Here is a 24,463-nt window from a genome sequence, read left to right as displayed (position 1 = left end):
TTCTGAGTTATTTTTATTTATTTGGACAATAGAACAAATGTTTGGTTAAGGATTATTTAGAAAAAATATAGGCGACCCCATGTGTGTGTGTGTATATATATAAATACACATATATAAATATATATATTAAAGAATCCCAGGTATAAAAAAGATGAAGGCAACCTTGACAACACACTGAATGATACAAACTGTCTTAGTCTATTAGGGCGGCTACAAAACAGAACCACAGACTGGCTTACAAACAACAGAGTTTCTGTCTCACAGCACTGCAGGAGCAAGTCTGTGATCCAGGGGTCACAGCTGTTGGGGGAGCCCTTCTCTGGCTGCGGATGGTCACTTGTTCTGTGTCTCCCGTGTCTTCACATGCTGAAGAGCTCTTTGGGATCCCTTTTACAAGGACACTAATGCCACCATGGAAACCCCACCCTCATGACGTCGTCACGTCCCAACAACCTCGCACTGGGGTTAGATTTCCCTGTGTGAATCCTGGACACAGACTGCACAAATGCTGTGACCCTGTATAAAGACATGCTATTTTAAGAATCTGCTCGTCCCAGACTTGGGAGGCAGAGTGGGCTGTGAAGGAGTAGACACTGGCTTAGAATCTGGGCTGCCACTGTTGTGAGACAGGCTAGGGCAGATGATAGAGGCTGCCCAGCCTCACTTTCCTCACTGCCCAGACCCACACAGCCTCCAGTGTAAAATGCACAGTAAGGTACATGGTGCCAAGCAGACAGCAGACAGACACTACCACCCCTCGATTTTCTATCAGGATGAGAGAAGGAGAACTGCAGATGCTGTTGAACACCTGTGAACTATTTTATGAGAATGTCTCATATTTGTCAGAGCCTGTATTGGTCTGTGGCACCCGAGGACGCTTCTTCCAGGTGTTCCTGAAGGTGGGAGTTTAGGATTGATCCAAGGAATGTTAGGGTAATTACCAGACATGGTATTTTGGTAATGGTATATCATTAGGAAATACCAAATAGGATATACCATATCCTATATGGTATATCATTAAGAAAGCTAGTTATTAAACATATGCTGTTTATAATATGGATGATAAAAGTCAGAGCACCAGGAGTTAAAAGTTCTGCCCTTTGCTTGTAATATTAAACTTTATTTTACCTGGGTACCTTATACCTAAAGGGCACAAATATGCCTAGAACCACCTTATGTTTGTATAGTTCTTACCATACAGTTTCTCAACACTCATAATTTAATCTTCCCTTAAGAGCACCACTGTGATTTGAAGGGAGAGTTTTAGGATGAGGAAACATAGATTCAGGAAAGTTAAATGATTTTGAAGGACTGATGGGCAAGTTGGGGGCACTGCTGACCCCAAGGAAACTGTGAGAGTTTGCACATTATCTTTACAGGGGTGGAGGGTGCAGGCCCCTCTGAGGAGAGCACAGCGTCTCCAGGGAAGGTAAGGGGCCCTTAGAGGACGGATGGAGGATGGCAGTTGGTGACAGGGTCTGTCTAGGGGTGAGCCCCCCTTCTAGGCTCCTATCTGGTGACAAGAGTTGGTCTTCCGGTAGTGAATGTCCCGGGAGGGGACCTGTGACCCCGAGTTCCTGTGGAGGCTCTGTGCTTGGGCAGATGTGGGGGTTCAGAGGGAGCCCCACCCCAGCCCCCCCGCATTTGCTGTTTTTCACGTGCCTTTGGATGAGTACAGAGAGCATAACTGCCAGGGCACAGAGTAGGTTTTGTAGTTTGCAGTTCGGTTGGAGACTGCCAAACTGTCTCCCAGAGTGGCTGTATTTCACATTGTACCAGCAATGAGTGAAGTTTCAACTGTCCTAAAAATCCTCTGTGCTCTGTCTATTCATCCTGCCCTCCCTTCTAACCTCTGGCAACCACACATCTTTTTACTGCCTCCTTAGCTTTCATTTCCCCAGAAATGTCAGAGATGGAATAATGCACACATGTGTGTCTGTGACTGTGTGTGCATCGATACATGTGTGAGTACGTGCCTGTGTAGCTCCATTTACTTGTTGCAATCACTGAGGATGCAGGAGGCTTGGGTGGGTCATGGAACTCGCCATGGGCTGCAGCACTGGCAGAACCAAGGTATGAAGCCAGCTCATCGCCCAAACTCCTACTGGACAGAATGACCCAGACACCTCCTGTGTTTTCCCAGGGAGGGGAGGGCCCAGGTGAGGAACCATGTGGACTGTGTGTCCTGATCTTGCCCTGGGCTCTGGCCTGACCAGTTGTGCTTGGGTTTTCATACAATATTGAAGAAGACGGTTACTTATAAGCAAACCTGCTTTCAGTTGCCTGTGCAGGGGTGGAAGTGCTCCAGGGGCACAGAGTGGTATGCCTGTGAAGTGCCCCCATGTGGACTCGCCTGCAGCACCCCCACCATCTCCCCCAGCCCTGTCCACTCATTACTGCCCATTATCAGATGGAAGTGGTCCAGCCCCCACTGAGCAGCAAGAGCCCTACCATCCACATGGGCACAGGATGACTGAGCACGAGCTGGCAAGTGTGTTTTCCTCTCCATCCCCCTGTGACTGGAATGACTAGTAAGAGCAACATGAAAGTAAAATGGTCTCAAGCCTGAAACACTTGGGGAAGGAGCACTTCAAGTCCACCTTTCATCACTGAGCTTAGACTAAATTTTGCCGTCAAAACGACATATTATTTCAAATTAGCCAAAGTAATTAATCTAAGTCAGTCCTTGGCTGTATTAATCATATGTTTGAGAATTTCATGAGAGAAAGAATGTGACATTTTCAGCTTACTGTGTGCAGAAAAGCCTCCCTGATAGGTGGCTTCTCTTCTGCTCCAGGCTGGTGTTTTACAAACTCTGCAGACACAGACAGAGTTTTGTGGACTTATGGACCCTGGGGCGTGGGGGTGAGGGTGAAGGAGAGAGAAGCATGGAAGCATATATATTACCACAGGTGAAATAGATGGCCAGTGGGAGTCTGCTATATGACTCAGGGAACTCCAACCAGGGCTCTGTAACAACCTAGAGGGATGGGACAGGGAGGAAGGTGGGAAGGAGGCTCAAAAGGAAGAGGACATATGTACACCTATGGCTGATTCATGTTGATGTATGGCAGAAATCAACACAATTCTGTAAAGCAATCGTCCTTCAATTTAAAAATAAATAAATTTAAAATAAAAACGAAAGCTCTGCAGAAGTAGAATTCCCTCAAATACATTAATACTGAGTTTCACAGTTTCTCCTGTCACTTTGTTGGTATTTGAAAATAACTACCTTTGTGCTCTTAAGATTGCAAGAAGTTAAGTGGTGTTTTGTTTTTCTGTTTTTTTTTTTTTTTTTTTTATGAACACAAATGTGTTAAAAAAGACTGGCTTGTGCACATTCCATTTTCATAATTCTCTTTTAAATACCAGAAACCCACAAGTATACACTTGAGAAGAGATTTCTGTTGTTTGTGGACTTGTGTATGGACCTTAGAATTCTGAGTGCTCTCGAGGGTGCCTCACGCCAGATGAAGGCAATGTGAATCATACCAATGCCTCCTCCCGAGTCCGCACTCACTGCCATGAATGAACCAGAAGAAGGGGCTCTTCCTGCTCACTTCCGGGTCGGGCACACTGCCCCTACATCATCAGTCTGTCCCTCACAGTTCATCAGAAAGTGCAATCTGTGGAAAAACACTGGTGACATGTAATGGTTCAACAGCCGTGGTGCCATGAGCAGCACCATGGTGGTACCACCATGGCGGTAAGATGATCACCACCATCTTACAGACTGGAAGACCAAGGCTACATGCCTAGGCTCACAGCAGTCCCACCATGGCTGAATGACGTGATAATTAGGGAAAGACAAGAAGTGCTCCAATATCTGCTGCTGCTCCAAAAGTGAATTTCTAAGTCATCAGGTAAAGTTGTCTCCCCTCCAGCAGCCTTGGTCCCTTGCAGAGTGCAGAACCAGGACCTGTGTGGCTCGCACACCCACGAGGCCTGGTGGGGGCAGCGCGTGAGGAGGTGGCGGGCAGAAGCAGCCCTGGGGCTGCACAGGCGTTCCCGTGGCTCCGGCGGGTCTGAACCAGGAACCCTGGGCCTCTTTCTGGCACAGCTGCCATCACGGGCTCATGTCTCCAGACCTCAGTTAACTCAGCACACAAGGTGCTGACTTAGAAACCTGCCGAGCGCGCGGTTCCAGTCAGGTGGGGCCTGAGGAGAAGGGATGGGTCCATGTCCTCTGCTCTCAGTTTCCCCAGACATTATCACTCATGTAACACAAGTGATAAAACCACAGCCATGATGGCTGGTGAGGCCGGTGAGAACAGCGGGAATTCCCCTGACATGTTTCCTAGAAGTGGCCCACTCTCATTGTTCTCGCTAGCCTCTGCACCTCCATGTTCAGGCTAAGACCCAGCCCTAAGTGGAAAAATACTGTGAGAAAGGGACCCTTATGGTCTTTTGGGCCTGACTGGATACAGGAAGTATAGAATGGCAGCAAAAACGTGTTTACACAGTTTTCTGGGCAGGCATCTGTGTCTCCCCAAAAGTGGGAGGGTGATGTTTACTGAAAGCTTTGAAATTAGCCTCAAAGGACTGACCCACACCAGGTTCCTCAAAATTGGTTAGGCTACCACCCAAGCAGTTCCTGTCTTACTCTGGAAGCCAGAAAAGGCGGCCTGGGCCCCCGTCTCCAGAAGCCCTGGCAGGTATTTCTGGGAGGCAGTGGGAAGGGGGACCCCATGGAAGTCTTTGTTGAGACGCAAATTTGGCATGGTGGCATTACCCCCACCCCTGTGGTCAATATTCCTCTGGGCAATGACCGGATTACGAAATCCGTAAATATCAAAAAGTATTCTGGGGATTTTGTTTGGCTTCTGTCAGGAGAACGTGAGAAGATGCCTTGGGAGGACCCCCAGGCAGGTGGGACTCAGAGTGGCCACAGATGGAGTCACCCTGACAAAGCTGCACCCCTCTGCTCTCAGCCCTCCTTCAGTCAGTAATCATCCTGTTTCATCACAACCAGCTCAGAACACCTCCAAGTCTTCCTGGGGCGACCCCATATCTCCTTGGTTACTTCTGGTATTTATTCTGATCTCGACACAGGAGTGACTTTCTGTTCTGTGTTATCTTGTTCTTATTTGAGTCATGCTTCAGGTATATTTTTGATGAAAATACCAGCGGCAGATGTTGGTCTGGTATTAAGTCTCTGCTCTGTTAACTCTGCTTTATAACCCAAGGCGAGCATTCCAGAGTTGTACACAGAACACACGCTTCCTGAAGAAATGATGAACCACATAATTTTTTGGCAAAATCATGCTTTCACTTGGAATTCATTGGAATCATAATGATACCAATATTTTGAAAAAACATGTCAACAACTTGAGAACTCTTTAGAGATGAGACTCATGTGGACCCCCAGCTGAAACTGAGATTGGCAGCGACAACAGACACACAAAGAGGGACTGAGTGTGCTTCTCCCTAAAGGGACTGGAACCACAGTACATTCAGGCTACCTAAAGAACAGGCACAAAAATGATGGGACGTTTATGAACGATCCCTGAAGCTGGCCCACACTTCTCACTCTCAAGCTCACATTTCATTAGATGATACTGCTTTATCTATTTTAATAGCCATTTATTCAGTGACTTCATAAATCTTATTCCTGTGTTTCTCACTAATTCTACCAACTATCTGTGAAAGGTAATTTAATGATGCCTGGGTTATAGGAATAAAGAGCTGGTATCCATGAAGAATTTTACATTAGATCACTCTTCTTTCAGACAGCAACATGTCTGAAAGCTAGGATGATGTCTGTGCTGTACACATACACACTGTACACACACTGTCACACACTACATACACATGATACACAAGTTGTCATGCATTATACACACACACTATACACACTGTCACACAGTATACACACACTGTCACACACTACACACACACACTAAACACATGCTGTCACACATCACACACACACAATACACACACACTATACACGTGCTGTCACACACTAAATACACCTACACAATAACCATGCTGTCATGCATTATACACTCTATATCGTGTGCTGTCACACACGATACACATGCTGTCACACATGCACACTATACACATGCTGTCACACATTATACACACTATGCATGCTGTCATGTACTATACACATGCTGTCTACTATACACACACACTATATATACACTGTCACACACTATACATACACTAGCACACATTATACACACACTGTACACACAGTCACACACTATAATACACACATTATACACATGCTGTCACACACTATATACACACTGTCATATGCTATACACATGCTGTCACGTACTATATACATGGTATCACACACTATACACACACACTATACATACACTGTCACACACTATACACATACACTATGCACATGCTGTCACACACTATATACACGCACACTGTACACACTCTGTACAACCCCTTTCCAAGGCTGGAGGAATTCTCCCTCCACCGTGTGAGTTTAACGGACAGGCAAAGCCAACCTTCCACTAAAGAAGACCCAAAGTCTGCATCCACCCTTTCTCCATATCACCCTCCCCCCAAACCAGGAACAGATGAGGCATTATACAACCCATTTGACACTTTGCATATGGAGCTAGTATTGTGGGTTAAACTGCATCTCCCACCCAATCCATAGGCTTACATCCTAGGTTCAGTATCTCAGATGGACTTTATTTGGAGGTAGGATCACTACAGAAGTAATTAATGAAAATAAGGCTGTTATGATGGGCCTCAGTCCAACACAACTGACGTCCTTATAAAAACAGGCAATCTGGACATGGACAGGCACAGAGGGAAGAGCTGTCTACAGTGTCCACAAGCCAAGGAGCCAGACATGGACAGATTCTTTCTCAGCATCAGAAAATAGACCAGCTCCGAGGCTTTGGTTGCTCTTGCCTACTTTCTAGCCAACCAGTGGCCCTTCAAAATTTTATTATCTTCTTAAACCATTCAGGGTCTGCTGGTTGAAACTAACCACCTTGACAGATATGTAAACTGGTACCAACGGTGGTTATTCAGCCTGGAGACTTCAGGGAAATTTGGCAGAAAGCATAAAAATGCAACTGGTATCAAGGGATTTTTAAAGCAGAGAACTCTAGTTCCCTTTCCTCACAGAAGACTTCTGACATCAAATGTGTGTGTGTGTGTGTGTGTGTGTATGTGTGTGTTTTCCTCACACCAGCTAATTCACCAGCTGTCCAGATACCAGCCAGGCATCTACTATTCAATTTGATTATGACACTAAGTACATGGATGCAGTGATGATCGAGCAGGTGAAGGGCCAGTTCTGCACAATCCCCCACTTCAGATGTCTTATCCACTACAAGATTGTCCCCTGGGCTTCTGAGCAACTGGTTATAATCTGGATATTCCTACAACCCCCTTCTCAGGCTCTGGGATTTGCTATAACACTTGACGGAATTGAAGGAAACATATGTACCAGTTTACTATAAACGATGTGATAAGGGTCCAGATGAAGGGCCAGATTAACAGGTATACAGGGCAAGGTCCAGAAGGTCCCAAGTGCAAGGTTTTCTGTCCTTCCAAGGAGTTGGAATAGGTCACCCTTCCAGGGTGGAGGTGTTTACCAATCCAGAAGTTCTTCGGGCCCCTTTCTTGAGAGTTTCTGTGGAGGTTCCATTATGTAAGCATGATTGGATGCATTGTTGGCCACTGGTGGTTCTCTTACCCTCCAGCCCTCTTCCCTTCCCCCAAGGCTGGGAGCAGGGAGAGCTCCAGGCTGCTTCCCCCTGGAGACTGTCCCCAACCTTCAGTGCTCCCAGAAGTAACCTCAGTACAAACACAGGGGCTTCTTACAGAGAACAAGATGCTTCTCTCCCCTTCACCACTACAGAGCCATTTCAGCACCTGGGCACAAAAAGCACCAAAGCAAATGTAACCAAAGATGATCTCATGGCTCTTTCCACTGAGGCAATCACAGGGGTTTGTGGAGCTCTGGGACAGAAATCTTGTGTCACAGCATTGTAGGTATGAACTCGGTAACCCCTGATGTGCAGAGACAGAACAGCTCAGAAAATGGTGCCTGGTTTTTACCCAGAATGGAGTATTCCTTGATGGCCTGACTTTGGGACACTCAGCTGCTGCTACTGTAAAACTGATTAGGGCATGAGGAATTCAAGGACACTGGGATAGATGGCTGACTGCGTGCACTTGGAGACTGATGGAAACAAGCCCAAATCTTTTTGTCTTTACTTGAGGAAACTCCTGAGATTCTAGTGTCTGTGCTTAAAGAGCATCTTTTCTCTTGTAGTTGCACAGCTGTGATGACTCAAAAGCAAAAGCACACTTTCGCTTGGCTGATATTACATTACAATGCTTGATAAATGCACAATTGACCTATGTATTCTTTTGTACAGGAGCTGAGGTGGAGTTATGCCTGGGTATTTAAGTGTCCCATGCCCTCAGGCTCCACTGAGCCTGCCTCACCACCACACCAGTCTTCCTCCCTTCTCTGATAAGACTTATAATAAGCAAATGTACATCAGCTTGTGACTGGATAAATGAAATGAGCAAATAGTCATATAATGAAACATTTTGTTGTTGTTTAGTTGCTAAGTTGCATCAGATTCTTTTGCCGCCCTGTGGACTGTAGCCCTCCAGGCTACTCTGTTCATGGGATTGCCCAGGCAAGAATACTGGAGTGAGTTGTCATTTCTTGCTCCAAGGGATCTTCCCAACCCAGGGATCAAACCCACATCTCCTGCATTGACAGGTGGATTCTTTACCACTGAGTCACCAGGGAAGTCCAGTGAAATGCAATTCAGCAATAAAAAATGAACTACATATACATGCTACAACTTGGATGAACCTTAAAAACATTATGTAAGGAAAAGAATCCAGACCCAAAAGACCACAAAGTATATAATTCTCTTTATATGCAATATCCAAGAAAGGGAAAATCAATGGAGACAGTAGATTCCCAATAACAAAGCTGGAAGTATTACACTTCCTGATTTCAAGCTATACTACAAAGCTACATTAATCAAAAAATATGGTACTGGCACAAAAACAGGCATGCAGAACAATGGATCAGAATTGAGAGTCTGAAAATAAATCCACGCATATTTAGACAATTAACTTACAACAAAGGAGCAAAGGACATACTGTGAAGACAAGACAATCTCTTCAATAAACAGTGTTGGGAAAAATCAAAAGCCACCTGTAAAAGAATGCAACTAGACCACTACCATACACCACACACAATTAACTCAAAATGGATTAAAGGTCTGAATATAAGACCTGAAGCCACAAAATTACCAGACAAAAACATGAGGGGTAACCACATTGACATTGGTTACAGCAATGTTTTTGGGGCTCTGACTCCACACAACAAAAGCAAAAATTAACAAATGGTACCACATCAAACTAAAAAAGCTTCTGCACATTGAAAAAAAAAAAACCCATCATCAAAACAAAAACTGCTTACTGAATGGGAGAAGATATTTGCAAATCATATAACCAATAAGGGAATAACATCTAAAATATATAAAGAACTCAAACAACTCAACAACAACAACAAAACAAACGACCTGATTTAAAAAATGGGCAGAGGACGTGACTAGACATTTTTCCAAAGAAGACATAGAGATGGCCAACAGGTATGTGAAAAAACGCTCAAAAACTGTAGTCATCTGGGAAATGCAAATCAAAACAATATCACCTCATACCTGTTAGAATGGCAGTCATCAAAAAGTCCACAGATAACAGAGATTGGAGGAAAGGGAACCCTCATATACCATTGGTGGGAATGTAAATCAGTGCAGCCACTATGGGAAACAGTATGGAGATTTTTCAAAAAATTAAGAATAGAACTATTCAACTCTGAGCATTTATCTGAAGAACACAAAAACACCAATTTGAAAAGATACATGCACCCCAAGGCTCACTACAAAATTATTAACAACAGCTAAGACACTGAAACAATCTAAGTGTCTAAAAACAGATGAATGGATAAAGAAGATGTGAATGTATATATATATGTATATATATGTATCACACTCCCTGATTTCAAGCTATACTACAAAGCTACACTAATCAAAACAATATGGTACTGGCACAAAAACAGACATATATATATATAATATAATATATATAATGGAATATTACTCAGCTATAAAAAGAATGAAATCTTTCCATTTGTAACAACATGGGTGAGCCATGAGGGTATTATGCTTAGTGAAGTAAGTCATATGGAGAAAGACAAATACCATATGATTTCACTCATATGTGGAATCTAAAAAAAACCCAAAGCAAACAAAACAAACTCAAAGATACAGAGGACAGATGAGTGATTACCAGAGGGGGTGGGGATTGGAGGATAAGTGAATGGGTGAAGGGTGTGAACCACATAGGCTGGAGAGCAATAAGAGCTATGGTGCTGATGACACTGTTGTGTGCACAAATGTAAAACCAGAATACTGGACACGTGAAACTTATGTAATAAAAAGAATAATGAGATGGTAAAGTTTATGTTATATGTATCTTACCATGTTTAAAAACGTAAACATTTCTAAAAGGAAAATAGTTTCCTGGTGCATGGAGTTGGGGGTGGGAATGAGGAGTGGGGTACATGAGTGAGTCTAAAACTGCACTGTGAGGAAGGCTTCACAACCCTGTAAATTCACTAAAAATCACTGAACAGCACAATTAAAATGAATGAGTTTTATGGTATGTAAATTAGACCCCCATAAAACTGTTAAAAAAATTGGACTTCCAAATCATACAACCTTTATCTATTGGAAGAATAAATAAAACCTAAGTTGTTTTAAACAATGTACCACAAAGGGATAAAATACAGAATCTAATTCTATTTTATTATGTTTCAATAGGATAGCTATTTGGACTAATGTAACAAAATAAAAAGAACATCTTTACTCAAGCCATTGAAATAGAAATAAATTTTTAAAGAAAAATCACACTGTGATTTTTTTTAAACAACAGTTTTGTAGATATCTTAAATCTTTAACAATTAGGTTATAAAAAATTGCTTTCTCTAAGACTTCATTGGATCAGATCTATTAGTTTGGTCACATAAATGTCAGTACATAGCAGTCTTTTACTAATTAATTATTCCCCCTAAAGTCTATTAGCAAATATTTACCACTTACAGCCTAATTAAAATTGAACCCAGGTTACTATTAAATAGAGGTCACTTTAAAGCTTTTCTCAAGAGAAATATAGGCTCATTTATAGGAGAATCACCAAGGAAATCCCACTCAGAGGGTAGTTATTCAGAAGTCGATAAGAAATTCAAGGACACAGGTAGCATTCAACCCTCACAGGTCTATTGTTGTTCCTTTCAATCAAGTATCAGATTCATTGAAGCTGGGTGATGACATGTATCTGGCTAGTGGAAGGCAGGTTTTCAGGGAGTAATGAGTAAGTCAAAAACTAAGATCATGGCATCCGGTCCCATCACTTCATGGCAAACAGATGGGAAAAAAATGGAAAGAGTGGTAGATTTTATTTCTTGGGCTCCAAAATCACTGCAGACAGTGACTGCAACCATGAAATTAAAAGACACTTACTCCTTGGTATAAAAGCTATGACAAACCTAGAGTGTGAATTAAAAAGCAGAGAAATCACTTTGCTGACAAACGTCTGTGTAGTCAAAGCTATGGTTTTTCCAGTAGTCATGTACAGATGTGAGAGTAGGACCATAAAGAAGGCTGAATGCTGAAGAGTTGATGCTTTTGAACTGTGGTGATGGAGAAGACTCTTGAGAGTCCCTTGGATAGCAGGGAGATCAAGTCAGTCAATCCTAAAGGGAATCAATCCTGAATAGTCATTGGAAGGACTGAAGCTGAAGCTCTAATACTTTGTCCACCTGATGCAAAGAACTGACTCACTGGGAAAGACCCTGATGCTGGGAAAGATTGATGGCAGGAGGAGAAGGAGGCGGCAAAGGATGAGATGGTTGCATAGCTCATAGACAGACTCAATGGATATGAATTTGTGCAAACTCTGGGAGATGGTGAAGGACAGAGGAGCCTGGTATACTGCAGTTCATGGGGTTGCAAAGAGCCAGACACAACTTAGTGAGTGAACAACAACGAGTAAGTCAACTCTTCACCACAGAGCAGCACGACTAAGTGTAAAGAATGCCATTGTCTTTGGGGTGGGTGTCTCTCTCCGTTTAGCACAGCTCCTTGAGAAAGTCACAGACAAATGAGAGGACAACTTTCTGGTTTTATAATGTGAGGTCATCTGCCCCTTGAAACTGCAGCTGGATGCTGGACTGAACTCGGGTCTCTCTGAGGGAAACCATCACAAGACCTGTCCTTTCATCACTCAGGGAGACAAGAGGAGCTTTAGTTGTTCTTTCTTCTATTTTACCATGTGAGGTGAAAGTCGCTCAGTCATGTCTGATTCTTTGCTACCCGATGGACTGTACAGTCCGTGGGATTCTCCAGGCCAGAATACTTCAGTGGGTAGCTGTTCCTTTCTCCAGGGGATCTTCCCAACCCAGGGATCGAACCCAGATCTCCCACAATACAGGCAGATTCTTTACCAGCTGAGCCACCAGAGAAGCCTACTTTACCATGTAAATGTCTGCAATTCTGTCCAGACTGCCATCACTTCGTGCTGCCCTCTGCACCTGTGAGTTTGCTAACTGTTCTATAATACATTATTCCTTGTCTCATCTATACTGGTGCATAGAGGACTTTCGTTGGTAGGATTATCTTATTTCCCCAACACTACATATTCATATTAGAGAAAAAATGTCAATGTTTCAACAAAAGTAGAGACCCTTAGTATTTCTTTTCTGGCAAGATACTGAACTTCCCTCTCAATTCACACTGTCAGTGCTCTTCGGGGTGTGCCCTCTGACCCCTGACCCTATGAGTGTCAGCTGCTCGACCTCCTGGGGTCTCCCCACATGACCATAGGGCATCTTCTTGGAGGAGGCTGTACTCACATCTAAGCAAAGGTTGTAATGTCACTGTGCTAAGGGAGGGGAATGGAAGTTTCCCAACTATTAACCAGTGATTGTGTTCCTTCTTCCTTCCTGAAACGCAGTCTCATAAAAGGCAAAGTCTTATTTAAGTTCTGACTCTTGTCTTTGTACACTAGTCACTCATTGAAAAGGAGTCTCAATTAAAAACAACCTTAAAAATTCAAAATAAGCAGCACCAAAAACTTCTAAAAGCTCACAGACATGACACAATGCAAAGACTACTAGGAAGGGGAGTACGCGACAGGAAGAGATCCGGAGAACTTAGAGAGGAAGAGACACTTTCAGTAACTTTACTGTGTAGTAAACAGTGATCAGGCTTCCCCAGTGGCTCAGCAGTAAAGAACCTGCCTGCCAATGCAAGAGACATGGGTTTGATCCCTGGGTTGGGAGGATCCCCTGGAGGAGGGCATGGCAACCCACTCCAGTATTCTTGCCTGGAGAATCCCCATGGACAGAAGAGCCTGGCAGGCTATAGTCCATGGGGTTGCAAAGAGCTGGACATGAATGAGCAACTAAACAACAACTACCACCGGTGATCACGGGAGAAAACCAAGACAGTCTGTCAATCAAGACTAAGTGAACAGCCCATGTTTTGCCATCAAACCTCAACATGAAAAAACATACTTTGGGTGAATGTATTAGTTTCCTATTGCTGCTCTAACAGTTTACCATAAATTTATTGGCTGAGAACAGCACACGTCTACCGCCATGTGATTCTGGAATTCAGAAGGTGACACAGGTCTCACTGGGCTGAAGCCAAGGCACCTGAAGGTCTGTGCTCTTCCTGGAGGGTCCAGAGGGGATCACATTTCCTCACACCGTCTGTTCATTTACAGTGGTGCTGCCAAGCCACATCGAGACAGGTTGTCCAGGGTATATGTATGTATGTATATATATTCACTACATGTACAGCCAGCCACCTGCCAAGCATTCAACTCTGTGAACCCCTTGTTAATATACCGTCTAAGACCCCCTCCAAAGGGAAATAATTCAAGACAGACACTTCCGAGTGTGTGTGTGAAGTTTCTTCTTGTTTGGCGTTTGCTGGTTTGCATTTTCTGTTCTTTTCACGTTGAGTTTGAAGTGAGGTGTATGATGCTGCCTCACGCCACAGGCTCTGGGGTCTGAACTGCTGATGTGAAGCTCAGCTTTGCACCCACTGAGCGGACTTGGGGAAGTTAACCATCCTGCCTGGGCCTCAGCTTCCTCTCCTGCTAAACAGGGCAATAATGGCACAACCGTCAAAACCCAGTGAAGCTGACCTCCACCCCGCACATTCCAGTTCAGCCGGTGGAGGCTGCTGGCAGGACATCAGGACTCCCTGATGCCCCCTCACCCCCCAGGAGAGGTTTCCCCTCAGCTGAGTTTGAAGACTAGAGATGAATCTCTTCCCCACTTGTGCCCATCACCCTCCCGCTGCTACATCTGGGTTTCTTTAAATAGCTTGTGTTTTTATCTGAGTGAGACACACACTGAATCAGAATTGGTGATTTTTAGTGGTCTTTTCTTGCTAATTTTATAGAAAGAGGAAACAACCACTTAGGATAAAAGTTAAATACCAATACGTACATTACTGCAATGTAATAAACCATTTACTTCTAATGCAATCGCCTCTAATAAGACTGTCACTGTTAGGGAATGGCTCAACACCTGAAAACTGTGTCTTCTAATGGGCTCCTCAGGACAGATAAATCTGATTACTATATGCCTATTTTTTTGTTACAGGTATTTTGAAACTGTGTTGTTGCTCTTGACCTGATATTAAAGCACATTCCAAGTAAGATTTTTAAATGAATGAGCACAGAACACAATACTGAGATTGACTTCGGACATTCCTAATTGTTTTGAGTTTACTGGGCTATTTCCCTTCATTCAAATGTACTAGAAAATTATTTGTGTATTATTGTGTACATGGAGCATATATACGCCTGGATGCCGAGCCTGTCCTGGGTATGACAGAATATCCCTTTCTTGTGACAAGTTCTGATGAGGCTGTATAATCCTTACTGAGCAAAATGGAATAAAAGAAACTCAGCCACACACCATAAAACCATGGAATTGTGCCACTTTAGAGCTGGAAAATCCCTAAGAGATGATCTAGTCTAACTGCCTAATTTTATGGATGAAGAATCCAGTAAAATACAGGTTCCATTCATCAGAAAGCGTCTCTAACTAAGCAGAGCTGCCAGGCCAGAGCCTCCCATTTCAGCCCAGAGGGAGGGGGAGACATGGTTCACCAGGAGACGTGTGTCACCAGGCCAGTGACCACCCTCAGGTCTTATGTGTGGGAGGCTGGGCTCTGGTGCTCTCCCGGACAGACCGGGACGCCTCCAGGGACAGCAGGTGTGGTGGCCGGGCCACAGCAGAATATGTCAGTCACACGATTTCAGCGAGACCCAACCAGGAAAAAGGGTCTGACAAAACAGACGTGAAGTCAGAGTTTTATGAATATGATCCTGTATGAGTCTGTATGAGTCTGCCTTCCTGTAGTTATGCCTGACAGCCTGGAATGTTATAAGCAATTCCCTTTCCATTTCTGTCCTGGATGGTCTTCCCAGGATGATACACAACTGTCTTCTAACCGTTAGGAACTGAGTCCTCTCACAGAAGTTGGGACCATGGTGGGGCCTTAGGGTGAGGGTGTCAGGGAGGAGGGTGGTGGGTGCCCAGGGTGCTCTCTTCCCAGGAGAAGAAAGCCTCAGTGGGAGGCTGGGAGGACCACTGAAGGTGTCTTCGTTGGGGTCCCAGAGGCTTATCCAAGGCTAGCCCGCTGACCCATCAGCTCACCTGAGGTGCTCAGAGTCTGTGTTGGCCAGACCAGCTGCTGACCAGGTGCCTTTCCACATGCCTGCCTGGCGGGCCTGACTCTTCCCACAGCCGACACTCGGGGCAGTAGGACAAGAATCCTCCCCAACCCCTGGTGAGGTTGACGAGTCTGCCCTGGAAGAAAGACGTCTTCAAACACATCGGGTGTCTGATCCTGACTGCGAAAGAGCAGTGCCCAGGGTTGAACAACTGAAGTGACAGTGCTCCAGGGGGCCTCTGGGCACCTGGCTTTGCCAGCCTCACCCAGAGGCACCTGTTCCCATCTCGCCTATAGAGTTTCCACGTAGGGCTGGAGGGGAGGCAGGCAGATGGGTCCCTCTGAGGAGGAGGAAGGCTGGGAGAATGAGAATGTTGAGACTTCTGGGAGAAAGGGCCACAAGTTCAGGACAGAGGTTTCCCTCTGCCCTCAGGCTGTCACCTGGGCCTGAGAATTAAAGTGACGTAGGAAAGACCAAGAGGGAACAAGCCTACAAGCCTTCACAAGGAGCAAAGACACAAAGAAGCCATGACCTTAGATGCTCTTATATTGGGCTGGACAGAGAGGAAACTGAGGAAAAGTAACTAACATACACAGGGAGGCTGTGGAAGGCGGGAGTCACTTTAACAGGGCCCATCTGCGCAGAGCACTCTCGGTCTGACTCCCCACCAGGCAGGATGAGGACGTTACTCCCTCCACGCTCCAGGGGTCATCTTCCACAGTGGCAGGGTGGGGGTCTTCTCTCCCACGTCCAGGAAGGGCACCCTTCTTGCACCTGGTGTTATTTTAAGTGTGTTTCCCTCGAAACAGCCTTTATGTGCAGGGGGCACGTTGTAGGCCACATGTCTGGCTGCCCTACGGAAGACTAGAAACCCTTGACACCGTGCAAGGGCTCTGCTCTTGCTTCTCACAACTGTCCTCCAGGCTGACCAGGAAGTGCTTGCTATTTCCATTCTCCAGCTCAGAAAATGAGACTTGCTGAGGTCAGAACATGGAGCTAGACGAGAACCCAGTGCTGTCCCTACAGGGAAGATTAAAAACATTCCTTTTAAAATATACTGCAATAGAGCATAAAACAATAATCTCAGAGGTGTCTGTCATGACTTGGTGAATGGCGCGGGGGCTGACTCGAGCTGGATGAGAAGACAGAGGTGGAGGGAGTCTGGTCCCCTGGGCCCTGAGTGTGGATGAGCTAATGCAGTGCCAGGGTCCCTAGGGGAGGCACCTGTGGTCCCGGGACCACCCTCACCAGTGGACAGACAAGCAAACCAGGGTGCCCGCTGCCTCTGTCCCCAGACACCTGAGGACGCATGGTTTCAAAGGCTAATCATTATTCACACAGGACTGTCTGACTATCTGTTCTTGAAGCCCACCAGCCCTGGTTTCCTTGGGATTGTCTCACCCTCATCCAGCAAGTTCTAGCCCTCCCCGGCTTTTAATGAGAGGACGTGGCCACTTGGCTACAAAGGGTGAAAGGAGCGATGACTCAAGGCTTGAGAATGCCATCTCCAGGAAGCGGTGGGATGACTTTCACATCAGACTTTCTCACCACCTCCCTGACCCTTGGAAGAGAAGTAGTCATTCTTTTCAAGTGGCCAAAATATGCGGCACTGTTTTTGTTCTAACAATAGACAAACAGGACGCTCCCCAAAGCAAGGCGCCCTGAGATTAAGCTTGCACTCCTGGAGGGATGTTAAGAGCGCATTCCCACGGGCGCCATGAGATGGGGGCCTGAGGTTTACTGAAGGAAGTTTAGGGAAGGGACCCCCACTAACTGCTGCTGTCCACAGGACTCCTGCTGGCTCAGGAAGGGTGCATTATTAGAAGACTGTGTACATCTCACAGACACTGTAAACAGCTTCCGTATAACTGACTGCTCTTCATGGTGGCATTATTAAAATTGAAAAAAATCAGCTTGGATGAAAGAGGCTAACAGATGGCATGTGGTGGAGAATGTTCACTTGCAGGCTTGTGCTTCAGGCTCTGAAATTGGAAATTTCAGGCAGGAGCTGCAATGGAGCCCACAATGGGCTTTGAGTTCTAGGACTCCATTGTGACATCTGGATTGAAGCACCTTTGGGGTGCACTGCTGAGAAATGCTGGAACCTCCTGGCTAAATGACGTCTCTGTTTGAAAGGAAGAAACAAGCTAATTATCCTTGACCCTAGAAGACAAACAAAGTTACCCCCATTCAATGACAGGGTCAAAGAAACCTAAGCTTTCTTTCTGTGCATAAGCTTCGAGTCATCCATTTCCTTGCAATACGGATGGCGTCTCTCGTTGGATTGTGCAGAACACTTCTCATTGTAAAGCTTAAACTGAAACAGCAGGAGGGTGAGAAGCAGCGGCAGAGGACTTGTTCAGAAGGGCTGATCCTGCATCTGCACAGAGCAGCGGCAGAGGACTTGTTCAGAAGGGCTGATCCTGCATCTGCACAGAGATCCCTGATGGGCGATGGTCAGGTCAGGACACCAGGCACATGGAACGCATCAAACCTCCTGGACAACTAGGGGATGTTTGAAACCGTCAGGCCATCATATCCAGTGATTAAAAACCAAAGTAATGATGATGGGGAAGGAATAAAGAAAACAAATCTAGGCCCTGTTATTCTAGGAAAGCTTTATGGTGGGAATCTAAATCTTATCATTGTCATTTAGCATATATGAAGCCCTCACTGAATCACTGTCTGGCGCCAAGTTCCAGGGAGACATCCTAATCTCAGAACTCCATTTTAGTTGATAACATAAAATTTTGTCTTATCACCTCTTGGCTGGAGCTGGGAAGCACAGCATATTTGAGTGGTTTAATATATCTTCCTCTTCAAGGTTGAGCTTATATCTGCCTGGGGTTGCAGGATGCTAAAAAGAAGTCTTCCTCAATCAAGATGCTTTCTACAACTACCTGTCTCTCTTGTTCTGTTAAAAGTTCACCTGTGGACAATGGGTTCTTTTATTTTTTTAGTTGCTGCAAGAGTGTACTGTTAAAAAATTATTCATTTGGAAAGTATGCATTGTGAGACATTAGTAGCAATTATAATACTTATCATTTTTGCTAATATGAACAGAAACAATGGTTAAGATTGTCGTGCGCCAGTCAGGAGGCTAGAATTACTTATGTCGAATATCATATCATACAGATCATAAGTCACCATATATTATATCATATATCATGTTAGGCCTGGCATGCTGCAGTCCATGGGGTCGCAAAGAATCAGACATGACCTAGTGAGTGAACAGCAACAATCATATTACGGGATCGTACATCACATCATATATACAAGCAAATGAAGACACTGCTATGAAGAGAATGGGACTAGAGAGAGAAGCTGTATGACCTGGTCACATAGGTGGGAAGTGGTAGAGCGGCCTCCCACCCGCCCCCGCCCCCCAGCTTCTTACACACTCTCCTTCCCTCTGTGCCTCTCTTCTTTTCTCCTCCTTTCTCTGGCCTCACAGCAGACCCTCAGGCCAACAGAGGCCAGGCACAGGTTCTGGAAGTGACGGAAAAGCACAGCAGAAGGCCGCCTGACGCAGAGCCGGGGCTTCAGTCGAGTCGGGCACTGGCTCCACAGGATGTAACTAACCATGAAACAAGTGTGAAGAACACAAAGGCTTCCCGAACCTCCACATCGGGTTTTTTCTTTCCGCTTGTGTCTGCAGCTCTTTGCCCCTGAAGACAGATGACTCAATGAATCTTAATTTTCTTAACCTTGTTAATAGAACACAGTTGTAAAAACTGGATTCAGTTACTACTTTTTTTCCAGTTCACTGTTGGCCCCAGACTAGTTGGGGACGTGGATCGTCACTAGCCCCAAGGGCAAAGCCCTGGGGTGCGGAGGGCTGAGGCTGGTGCGGCCCTGCACAGGCGCAGGGGCTGGAGCTGCGGACCCTGGAGACGCCGCGGCTTCCTCAGTGAGGGCCACTGCGCAGAGCGCGCGTCCCTAAGGACACTTTTCTCAGAGGGGCACAGACTCCTGACCTGAGTCACGTCTGCCTGGAGAAAGGGATTAGCCTTTCGAAGCTGGATGGGTGACTCACTGCGTCATCACACGGGGAACAAAGAGCTGCCTGCAGGCAGGTTCCAGCAGGGGCTCGGGACTGCTCCTCCCGCACCTCCTGGCAGAGACCCGCCGGGCCTGGAACATCACTGGGTGCCGCCGCGAGGCTCCCTGGGTGGCAGCAGCCTGGCGTCCTTTGAGGGCACAGCCAGGGTGCCCCGGCCACGGGCACTCCCAATATGAGGAGGTCACCTCTGCCACTGCCCCCTGCTCCCCGTTGGCAGGCAGTCAACTCTAGCGCAGAACTCCCTCCCGCGACGCCCAGGAGAACAGGGTGGTCTGCCATCCCAACGAAGAGGTGAGCGGTGAAGAAGCCGCACCGTGAAAAGCACGGTGAAAGCTGGGCTCCTGCTGCCGCGGGCTGTTCCTTGCTGACAGGCTCTCACACAGGGCCTGGGAGGTGCTAGTTAGGGTTCCAAGCCACCAGCAGGCTGGCTGGCTGCACCACAGGGCAGCACCTCCTGCTGCTTCACACCAAGTCCTCTCGGAGCTCCCTGGGGAAGTCCCCAACAGTGTATGTCGCCCCTTCATCCCGCCCTCCTGTAGACGCAGGAACCCCAGGGGATGAGCCATGGCTTCCCACTTATCAGCGAGGATGCTTAGCATACTTGACTTACAACATCACCCTGGAATGGGAGCTTCTACTTGGAGGCTAAGCCCGCCCACTCTGAGTGGAGATCAAAGGGTTGGAGCTTTCCAAAGTTAAATCTAATGTTCCCAGAGTGGGGAGGGCAAACTAAGATAGGATTTTGCAATAACGTTCGGGGGCTGTTTCCCATTGCTGACAGTGGACTCAGCCAGGAAGCCTCTTTGCAGGGAGCTTCCTTGGCTGCTGGCTCTGAGGCTCAGCTCAACAGCCACACAATTCCTCTGTGATGCCGAGGCCATGGGGCCTGTTCCCCTCTTCAGGAGGGGATCCCTGCCCACTGCAGATCAGAGTTTTCTTCTCTTCAGTAATGATGGTGCAGGACACAACAACACCCACTTTGGGAAAGGGATTTACTAACAAGTGTAACCGTGTGAAAACCAGCCAAGGGAACCACGTCATTCACCAGCTCTGGGACATTTGTGTCACCTTAGCAACTCACTCCAATGGGGACCTCTGCTTTCTCCATTGTCATTATTTTACTACTATTATCACTGTGAATTTGCCATCTGTCGCTGTAAGGCCAGAAACGGTGACTTCATAAGAACCCAGGGAGGGAACTGGCTCTAACGCCATTGCGTCCTGCCCTCACGGGTAGTACCACTCAGCAAAGAGGTGCAGGGCCCCCTTCCCAAAGGCCTAGCCAAGCCCATCATATCTCAGCTGAATTCCTCTTTATTTCACATAATCCAGCATAATTTACCACAGAAACGGATACAAACAAGAAACACACAAGTGCTGTTTCAAAGAGCTCCAGCTCCAGGAGGAGAACATCCTCCAGGGAGCTGGGTGTTGCCCTCTGGCCAATGGCAACAGGACACTTACCTCTTCTAGCCAGAGGGTGGGACCTTGGTTACACACCAGGGCATGTCTGACCTCTCTGAACTCGGGTTCAACATCCTGAAGAGATACTGATCAGTAATGCCAATTTGCTTGTGTTGTTGTTTAGTCACTTAGTCGTGTTGGACTCTTTGCAACTCAACTCCATGGACTGCAGCACGCCAGGCTTCCCTGTCCTTAATTATCTCCTGGAGTTTGCTCAAACTCATGTCCATTGAGTTGATGATGCTGTCCAACCATCTCATCCTCTGTTGCCCACTTCTCCTGCCCTCAGTCTTTCCCAGCATCAGGGTCTTCTAATAAGTTGGCTCTATGAATTAGGTGGCCAAAGTATTGGAGCTTCAGCTTCAGCATCAGTCCTTTCAAGAATATTCAGGACTGACGCGTAAATAAGACGTCGACGTGAGGGGAGGCAGCCACGGGGCCTGACGGGATTGTGGCGGTCCTCTCCCAACTCGGAAGCTGCGGCTGCCTCCAGACGCTCTCAAGATGGCGACCTCTCTAGGTTCCAACACCTACAACAGGCAGAACTGGGAGGATGCGGACTTCCCTATTCTGTGCCAGACGTGTCTTGGAGAAAACCCATATATCCGAATGACCAAAGAAAAGTATGGGAAGGAATGCAAAATCTGTGCCAGGCCATTCACAGTATTTCGCTGGTGCCCTGGGGTCCGCATGCATTTCAAGAAGACTGAAGTGTGCCAGACCTGCAGTAAATTGAAGAATGTCTGTCAGACCTGCCTCTTAGACCTAGAGTACGGCCTGCCCATCCAGGTTCGTGATGCAGGATTGTCTTTTAAGGATGGCATGCCAAAGTCCGACGTCAACAAAGAGTACTACACGCAGAATATGGAGAGAGAGATTTCCAACTCTGATGGAACGCGGCCAGTTGGCATGTTGGGGAAAGCCACATCCACCAGTGACATGCTGCTCAAACTGGCCCAGACCACACCCTACTACAAAAGGAATCGACCACACATTTGCTCCTTCTGGGTGAAAGGAGAGTGTAAGAGAGGAGAGGAGTGTCCATACAGACATGAAAAACCAACAGATCCAGATGACCCCCTTGCTGATCAGAACATTAAAGACCGATATTATGGAATCAATGACCCTGTGGCAGATAAACTCTTGAAGCGGGCTTCAACAATGCCACGTCTGGACCCACCAGAGGACAAGACTATCACCACACTGTATGTTGGTGGTCTGGGCGATACCATTACTGAGACCGATCTAAGGAATCACTTCTACCAGTTTGGAGAGATCCGGACCATCACTGTTGTGCAAAGACAGCAGTGTGCTTTCATCCAGTTTGCCACAAGGCAGGCTGCAGAAGTGGCTGCCGAGAAGTCCTTTAATAAGTTGATTGTCAATGGCCGCAGGCTCAACGTGAAATGGGGAAGGTCCCAGGCAGCCAGAGGGAAAGAAAAGGAGAAGGACGGGACCACAGACTCTGGAATCAAGCTCGAGCCCGTTCCAGGGCTCCCAGGAGCTCTTCCTCCACCTCCTGCCGCAGAAGAAGAAGCCTCTGCCAACTACTTCAACCTACCCCCCAGTGGTCCTCCGGCCGTGGTGAACATTGCCCTGCCACCCCCACCTGGTATTGCCCCGCCCCCACCCCCAGGTTTTGGGCCACACATGTTCCACCCCATGGGACCACCCCCTCCATTCATGAGGGCTCCAGGACCAATCCACTATCCTTCTCAGGACCCGCAGAGGATGGGAGCACATGCCGGGAAACACAGCAGCCCCTAGCACTCATCACGCTCTGGGGCTCTACGGAAGCGAGGGCGCGTAAAGATCCTAGTAAATGAATCCCGGAATAAATATATTTTTCCTTCCTTTGTAGTTTCCATGGTAGTGGAATGTATTCAGATGTGGGCAGTTGGAGAACGACAGCCATGATTTCCTCTATGTGTTCTCAAAGGATTGATGGACCTGAAATAAGCTGTCATTAACACATCTGGTTACTGCTATAACGTAACTAATAAAACCTAATGCCTCTTCCCCTCATCTGTATGGGGAACAAGCAACTGGGTGAATTGCAATGTCCAACGGAGTTAACCATCCCGACCGTATGTTCATTTTGTATCTTCTTTTGGCGGATGCCTGGCCTGCGAAGTCGCTCAGTCATGTCCAACTCTTTGCAACCCCATGGACTGTAGCCTACCAGGCTCCTCAGTCCATGGAATTTTCCAGGCAAGAGTACTGGAGTGGGTTGCCATTGGTGGGTGGGGGGGCGGGGGGAAATGAACTGCAGTAAGAAAAACAAGCAAACAATTTTTGACCTTTTTTGTGTCCATTGGATATTTTAATTTTTATCATCTAAAAAAAAAGATTACTAGTACTAATCATTGTAGTGGCAAGAGTGTGATTTAATGCTTCTAAAGTCACACTCTTGAAAGACAAGTAGAAACAGCACCCAGCACAACCCAGATCTTATCTCTCCTTTCCTGATTTATTACTAAAGGAATCTGGCTGATAGGTTTACCTTTTTACGCCACCAAAAAAGACAAAAATTCCTTTTCATTCCTGTCAATCAGATGGAGACACAGATTTCATGGAGCTGTGTATCATTGAAGAAACCTGGCATTTGAAATGAAATTATTTTAAAGAACTTCCTGTAAAACACTTTAACAAACTGTGAAAAGAAAAGAATTAAGAGTGTGTTTGAATGGAAGACTTGTGGCCTACGGCTGGAATGTCAATCTGCAGCATTCACCTTTGTGTGACTTCAGCCTCTCATTTTAATTCCCTGCTCTGGGCAGGGGATTCTGTTTGGTCTTAGAATATTTGGAAATAATTGAATGGTAGATGGCAAAAAAAAAAAAAAAAAAATTGATGTTGTGTTGTATTTTTGTTTTGAAAAATTAAAACGGGTCAATTTTCCAAAAAAAAAAAAAGAATATTCAGGACTGATTTCCTTTAGGATTGACTGATTTGATCTTTTTGCAGTCTAAGGGACTCTCAAGAGTCTTCTCCAGCACCACGACTTGAAAGCATCAATTCTTCAGCACTCAGCCTTCTTTATTGTCCAACTCTCACATCCATACATGACTACTGGAAAAACCATGAAGGTGAAGTCGCTCAGTCATGTCCAACTCTTTGCGACCCCACAGACTGTAGCCTACCAGGCTCTTCCATCCA

The 24,463-nt window shown here is 46.2% G+C and overlaps 1 protein-coding gene across 1 annotated transcript; it reads left to right on the top strand.

The window, feature by feature from the left end:
• Window positions 1-21,742: 21,742 nt before the first annotated feature.
• LOC133044819 (pre-mRNA-splicing factor RBM22-like) lies at window positions 21,743-23,281 on the top strand. Its single transcript, XM_061126587.1, has one exon. It carries the CDS (start codon window positions 21,809-21,811, stop codon window positions 23,069-23,071), a length of 1,263 nt encoding a protein of 420 aa, XP_060982570.1. The 5' UTR covers window positions 21,743-21,808; the 3' UTR covers window positions 23,072-23,281.
• Window positions 23,282-24,463: the final 1,182 nt, after the last annotated feature.

The sequence above is a fragment of the Dama dama genome, chromosome 23 (assembly GCF_033118175.1).
Source record: "Dama dama isolate Ldn47 chromosome 23, ASM3311817v1, whole genome shotgun sequence".
Lineage (NCBI taxonomy): Eukaryota > Metazoa > Chordata > Mammalia > Artiodactyla > Cervidae > Dama > Dama dama.
This window is presented reverse-complemented; position numbering and strand designations above follow the sequence as displayed.